Genomic DNA, 7,556 nt, shown 5'->3' on the forward strand with positions numbered 1-7,556 from the left:
TTCTCGCTGTTTTGCCGTCCTGGGTGACTGTATTTTCACCACTCTACTATTTTGCATCGCCTGCAGGCTGCAACTCTGCAAGGAAGCTGCCCTGCCATATCTTTTGTTTGATGATATTAATGGGCAAATCCTAACCCCTTCAACTATTACCAAGGGCAACTATTACAGCCAAAAGATTATTATTATTATTATTATTATTTATTTTTTCGTGGCTTCTCAAATCAGTAACCAGCGGGTTTTCGAGCGCCTTCGATCAGATCAGAGTGCTATCATCCATATATTCACTTATTTAGAACTCCAATAAAAATGGCAACTTGATGATAATTTGGCATTGAAATCGATGGCAGGTAGACATTGGCACCCCTTTGTTTTTTATTAATGGTCTGAAACATGCTGTTATAAAAAGTTACTTGTATAATGATGTGGGGCAATGTCTGCTGCTCTAGGCATCACCAGAAATATTTGGTGTCGCCCATAAATACCTCATTTTGCTTGAGCAACTAAGCAAGCTACACAAAAAAACCAAGACTTTGGAGGCATTGCTGTTGGATAATGCTTTTGGAAAATTAAAAATTTCAAAAAAAAAAAAAAAAAAACATTATTTTAGGTCGAACATTGCTGATACAAACTACACGGTAAAACAGGCATCCGAGCAGAAGGATCTTCTTTTTATTGCATGGAAATAAATTCAATTCCATTAAAGCATTGAAAGTCTTGTATGTACAGTTAGACATCCAAGCATGTTATCGACTTTGTCATATACAACTACTACACAATACATTCATGCAGGGAATCCCCCCCTCCTCCCAATCAACTATTTCAGAAGAGCAAAGAATGGCAATAAATGACTTGGCAAACACGGATAAACTGTATACCGGGGATTTCTTTTCTTTCCATTGACTTGTGTCCAGATATTTTCGACAATGAACTCCGACAAATCACCTCTCGAGCTTCTGATATAGGTCTGCAAGTGCACGATACAGAATTGCGGCGGCAGGTGGTCTGGGCAGCGAGCCAAGTAGTATATCTGATGCAGATATAGACTGGCTCCCATAGAATCTGGAATTCTCTTTTGAGCGGGTAGTGACAATACTCCCTTCAAGTGAACATCCAACAAATGCTCCTGCATGTTCGACAATTATCATGTTCAACACCATGTCAAAACAACACGCCAGAAAGGGTGGATTAGTTTGCGGAGGAGATCAGGATCTAAACTAGCTTATTTTACAGGAAAAAAAAGTATGCTTCTAAAAGAAATTAAGGACGGACAAAATGCAAAGGAAGCATAAAAGGCACAATTAGAACACCACCAAAAACATGTAATATAACTGGACTGAAATAAATAACTGTTTAACTGACAGAATTACCGAAGACAATGAGATTACCTTTACTGCAGCTGTATGTATAACAAGCAGCATATCCACCATCACCAGCTCGTAAATCTGCTTCTAATGCCCGTCCAGCAACGCCAACAGCTGCACTCACACCAGCACCAAATGACAAATGCGCATTACCACAAAATGTCTTGACTGCTTCAGTAGTTCTCAACACAATTATGAAATCGGTCAATTCACCTCCAGCCTGCAAGCAAATTTACCTCTACATAATAGAATCCAAGGGAAAGAAAGCCAAATATCCAAATACAGATAGTTCTATTTGAAGTGGAAAATAAGACTTCATGGGTTGAGTGACAGAAGCATCTAGTTCTCCCTTGCATAAGAATAGATGGGTTATAAACTCAAGGAAGTTTTTTCAGAACAAACATGTCATCAGCAATACGAATTTCAGCACAACAAATAGAGTCATCAATATGCAAAGATCTGTGCAAATATGAAACAATTGCCTAATCTAAGTAACTAATCTTTCAGGAGCACTAAAAAAAAGGTCAGTGTCTCCATATTTTCCAGGAGTAGGGAAAAAGGCAAGTCAAAATCAAGTACATTCTGTTGACAGTCGTTAAACAGAGAACACAGACAGTAGTGGAACCACCCTTTGATTTGGGGGGCCCACAGCACTCCCAAATTTCTCCATTTGGAAGTAAGTAGCTTCCGTTGAAAGCAATGCTTTTAAAAAACGTCAAATGTAATGTTTGGTTCAAAAAGAAAAAAAACTGAAAAAATTATTTTGATATATTTTCAAATAAAAATCATCTATACTATAAACACACGACATCCTTAAATTTTTGGGTTTTCATAATAATTAACCCCCCCAAAAAAAAAAAAATCATATTTTCTCTGTGGTTCTAAGTTTACTTATTTTGAAATCTAGTTCAGTGGTTATTTTTGACATCCCCTCTTAAGAAATCCTGGTTCCGCAAAATAATGATCCCAAGGTAATCGAAGTTAATAAAGATAAATGTAATCACCTGAGCTCCCCATCCCAAACCAAGTGTAGATATGGCAGAAGGTGGAGACCATGAACCATCTTCTCTGTGAGCAATTACAAGTCCTGTTCCAATATTATATGTGACCATCACCCCAACTTTCACAACTGTAATAATTGCAAGGCCTTTTGCTCGTCGTAGAATGACATCTGGAATTGACTTCTCGGGTTTCAAATAACCTACCTGTGAATGGAAATGCACCAAATCATAATTAAACGTTGCACAATATCACAAGAGATATCTAGCTATGCAAATGAACAGATCCTTGAGTTCCTCTCCCCGTGATCAGTTACAACCAGTGCAGGATAGTTGCACGCACATTTTCTTTATTTCTTTCGTCTCCTTTTGGATAAAAAGGAGAAAGGGCTGAACATAAAGGAGAGAACAAAATAAAATTTACGCCAAAACAAGCTTTTCAAGATTGCAGGCTTTCTTGTTCGATTCCCATCGAAAAGGACGTCAAATAGTGCAAAACTCCCAATTCATGCCCACCTTTCAATGACTTGGACAGAATTTGTTAAACATCAGCAATGAATGACAAAAAAAAAAAAAAAAAGGGATCTTAAAACCTTACCTTATGATAGCCTTGAATTGTGTTTGCTGCCTTATAAATTTCATATTCCATGGTCTGTCCCCATGGAAAGTTAACCCACGATCTCAAAGTGCTGAGGTCCGTCAGGTCATGGGTTGGTAGCTGGGCAGCATTGCTTACTTGGTCCATCAAATATGTCTGGACAGACTCGAGTCGCACACAACATACATCACAGACTCGCTGGGGATCTGTGACACGAAACTTTACTGGCAACAAACTCCTTCCTCTAGAGCAGTCACCACAAAATATTCCTCCACAGAACCTACAGTGATGCCTGGAGCACATAATCGGATGAAACCGCACACCACAAAGCATACAAGCAGCAGCAGTGCTATCAGGCAACCATTTAGGAGGGCCCTGTTCAAGAATTTCACTCACGTTACCAAAATTAGCCTCGGTGAGAGTTTGGGCCATCTCTTGCCAAGCTTGCTCAAGTAAATGGCTGGATAACCACGAAATCCCACACCCCTGTAAATCACCAGAAGCAATTGCATTCACTTTTCCACGAGCTGCAAGTAAAATTTCTACAATCACATCCCACATAGTCAACTCCTTGTCTTCTCCAATATACTGACTCCACCCCATATCACCTTCAGGAAAATAACCACCATTGGAGTGAAAACCACCTCTAGCCGTCCACTCTTCACGATTACTTTCTATCATGGGCGGAACAGAAACAGGAATCCAAGCCCCAGTTTCTTCATAATGAGGCGAGTCATAATAAAAGTAATTACCTCGCTTTTGATGGGTAATTTTTGTTTCTTCTCTCTTCTCATCATTCCCCTCCTCAAATGACCCAGCATCACTTTCATCAGGTCTAATAATCTCCTGGCTCCCAATATTCCCATTATCCTGTGATCAGCACACAATTATAACACATCATCACACAATTATAACACCATGTAAAGATCAAAGCTTTTTTCTTATTATTATTATTCTGGTTTTGAACTAATAAAGAAAGAAAAGAATTGACATGAAATATAAAAAATGAAAAAAACAAACAACAATACAATATAAGTAAAGAAACATGCAATGGAATTGGGGTGAATAGGATAAGTGATTTTACCGATGGAGGAGAATTGGTGGGACGATGGGAATCAGAAACCCTAGAATCCAGGTTGTGGGTATTTTCGGAGTTTACAGGGCTGCCCTCCATGGAAAGCAACTCTTGTCAGAACGAAGAAGCAAAAACGGTTCAGGATCAACAGAAACAAATAAATTAACGATCTCCAGTAGCAAGAATAATAACAATAACAATAGAGAGACAGAGAAAACGTGCAAAAGAGAGGATTGTCAAAGGCAATCAGTCCCAATTGAGGGAAACTTGTAGCTGTGAAATATTGGCGTGTTGTTGTGCTAATGTGTATTTCCCGTCTTCATAAAAGTCAATTTAAGTTTTTTTTTTTTAAGTCTACCTTAAATAAATAAAGAGATAAGATATAAAGAGAAAAGATATACGAAACTCATATCCCATGAAAAATAAAAAAATTATTTATATTTATATATCTTTTTTTTTATTTGTTTTTAAGTCTACCATTATTAATTTTTAATACATAAAATTTATTTATATGTTGAAATTATTGGATGGCCATTAATTAATGGCTGCAATTTTAATTTTATTAAAAAATATAGTTTTTATAACTCTCTCTTTTTTTTTTCAATTTTAAGCATAAAATATACACCATTTACATAATTCACATCATTTTTGAATCTCTTTCTTTCTTCTACCACTATTTTTGCATCTTTTCTCCATTTATATATCAATTAATAGTTACATATACACCCTCAAACATCAATTTATCATCTTCCTCAATTTTTAGACTTTCCTTTTTCATCTTCTTCTTTTTACTAACATAATTTCTGCATCTTTTTTTTTTTTTTTTAATTTCAATATCAGCTAATAGTTGCATATGCACCTTTCCAACCATTATTTCTTAATAATAACAACCAATAGTCACTCACTCACACATTCACCTCATCTTTTTCTTCACATTATCAACATGTCTTCATCTATATTAGTATACATGCCACTAGTTGGGATAGACTCAAGTTAAAAAAATAAAAAGTGTAACAAATATGGGAAAAAAAAAGTATTATTTATGATATAAAAAATTAAAAGTGTAAAAACAAGTTATTTTATAAATATAATAACAAGTCATATAACAATACCTTTATTTATCAGTATAAACCTATTAATGAAATCAAAATCACTACTAGGGAATGTCCTAATGATAGGGACCCATTATTACATAAAATGAAGAAAATAAAAGATGAATTCCATATAGTATAGATCAAGTTTCATAATATGTAGGCAAGCTTTGCAAATGTAAAGTTAATTTTGGTACAAAATTTAATATATATGATGAAATCATATCTAATTATTATATTGTTCATGTTGAACAAATAGAAAATAAAAAATAGTTCTATGGATTCAAATTCATAAGATTGAAATAAACATTTATATATTAAGGTTGTAAATCTTTCACATTAACAATCCTTAAATGTGTTACCATCAAATAATATAAAAGTTTAAATTTTTCATTTTCTACTATTACACAAACAACATGAAAGCACTTTCTTCTTTTGATATTTTTAGTTGAAAACAGTGTTTAACTTCATATTCCTTCAATATATTCTTGAAGTGACACATATCATTAAATATTTTACACTCTTGAAATTCTATAAACCCATTAACTAAAAACCCTAAATTAACTTGGCTAACTTTCTACTCTTGATAGCATCTCTGAACGGCAGCTTAACCGCCGTAATGAAAGGAATGAATCTATTAAGTTAAGTGGAAAGAGCCCTCATAAGGCCTCATTCATCTCTTACCCAGCAAAGGCCTCTCTTATCCCTTACTTATGCTTGAATCGAGATTTTATTGGTTTATTTTACCCTCGGAGGATAAGCTCTTCTCTTATCTACTCTTCCCGCTGTTCTCTTTTCTACTGTTGGAGGCAGGACTACTTTTTTCTTTTTTTTTTCAAGAGGGGGCATAGTTTCGTAGCCAAGTTAAAGATGTGCCAACTTTTCCTACTCTTTCTTAAGCGCTGGTTCTTGCTTTCATTAGATTCTATTCTTTTTTTCACACATCCGTTTTTAGGCCTAAAAAAAAAAGAATTTCATCCCGAGGTGACTTCGCTAGACTTGCTTCTAGTCTGATAGGAAATCCAACTTACAGTCGTAAGAACTGACGGCAAGACTTGACAACCGCTTATTCCTTCTTGAAAGCTACCCGCAAATGCCCTTCTTCCCTCAGCTGACAGCAGTGAGGTTGAATCCTTTAAGCCAAAGGAAATCCCAATATCAAATCGGAAAAAGCCTCGTGAGAGAATGAGGAAAAGGTAGGGTCTTCAACTGGGGTGAAGTTAGGCGGACATGCATCTAAGGGGAAAGTCCTATCGTAGTGAAGCTTACTTAGAAGATCTAAAGATCTAGACTGATTTAATATGAGTAAGCATGGAGGTGGTTGATAGTTGAGCAGATTGGGTTGTAGTGATAAGGGAATGACTGGCATGTGATCTTTGGCCATAGAAGTGACCCTCTTTCTCCTGTGGGTAAAGACCATGACTGATGAGAGAAGGAGATTTCAGTTAGAGGAATGCCTCCGCGAGCTATAGTAGCGTAAAGAGGAGGAATGAGGAGGATGAATCCTTTCCGGGCAATATTCCCCCTTTTCTTTATAGTAAGGGGCAAGAAGATCAATGCTGAATCCGACCTTCTTTTCGTTTTGTTTAGGTGTGAGCCAGTTTTGACTTTATAAGATCTCTCTTCGAAGGCCTCTATGCATGTTCTCGAATCCGCAGCAATAAATAAGTGCGATTGAGCCTTCCTTTATGAGGTCGGTTGATCTAGTCTTTCCAGTTATGTTACATGTAAAGAATGACATCCGTAGTTCCTTTATCAGTGATATGGGCACATGTTCCAGCAATAAAGAATCTCCCCAATCGACCTGACTTCTTGTCATTTTAAAGGTTGAATCTATGTTCATTTTTCTTGGTTTTTTTGTCCTTATTGTTTATGCTTTTATTATCACTGTTGTTATATTTGTTCCTCAATTCTTAATCATCATTTTCACTAAATAGTTTCTATTATTTTTCACTCCTAGAATCATATTATATAATTTAATCTGTATAAAAAAAAACCATCAATATTATAAATGTTGTCAATCCATTTATCATCATTTTTATCTAAAACTCTTTCTTATATAATAGAATATAATCATTATTTAGACTATCAATATCAATATAATATTCATATTCTTCATACTCACATTTTAAACCATCATTGTCATTATTTTTATCCAAATTAAAACTTGCATTACTCCTACTAGTTCTACCCTAACTTTCTTTTACACCAGCTACAATTCTACTTGTTTGATCTATGATCCTAACACAACTACTACCAGTCTTATCTTTTATAATAAATTTACCATCATCAAACTTATTTCTAACAACATTAATTGCATTATTTAAATCAATATTACTCTGTTTACTAACTTTTTGTTTATTAGTCCTGTCATCTTTAAAATTGCCATAAAAAGAAAAAAAAAATACTTAATGTCAAGCAGCCTACCATTAT

The 7,556-nt window shown here is 35.2% G+C and overlaps 1 protein-coding gene across 1 annotated transcript; it reads right to left on the reverse strand.

Annotated features, from left to right (window-relative positions):
• Positions 1-651: 651 nt before the first annotated feature.
• Positions 652-4,362, reverse strand: LOC118030242 (uncharacterized). Its single transcript, XM_035034268.2, has 5 exons — positions 4,042-4,362; positions 2,958-3,827; positions 2,366-2,566; positions 1,386-1,581; positions 652-1,123 (listed from the first exon to the last, which is right to left on the reverse strand). Exons 1-5 carry the CDS (start codon positions 4,129-4,131, stop codon positions 939-941), a joined length of 1,542 nt encoding a protein of 513 aa, XP_034890159.1. The 5' UTR covers positions 4,132-4,362; the 3' UTR covers positions 652-938.
• Between the last annotated feature and the right edge of the window lie 3,194 nt (positions 4,363-7,556).

This window comes from Populus alba, chromosome 4 (genome assembly GCF_005239225.2).
Source record: "Populus alba chromosome 4, ASM523922v2, whole genome shotgun sequence".
NCBI lineage: Eukaryota > Viridiplantae > Streptophyta > Magnoliopsida > Malpighiales > Salicaceae > Populus > Populus alba.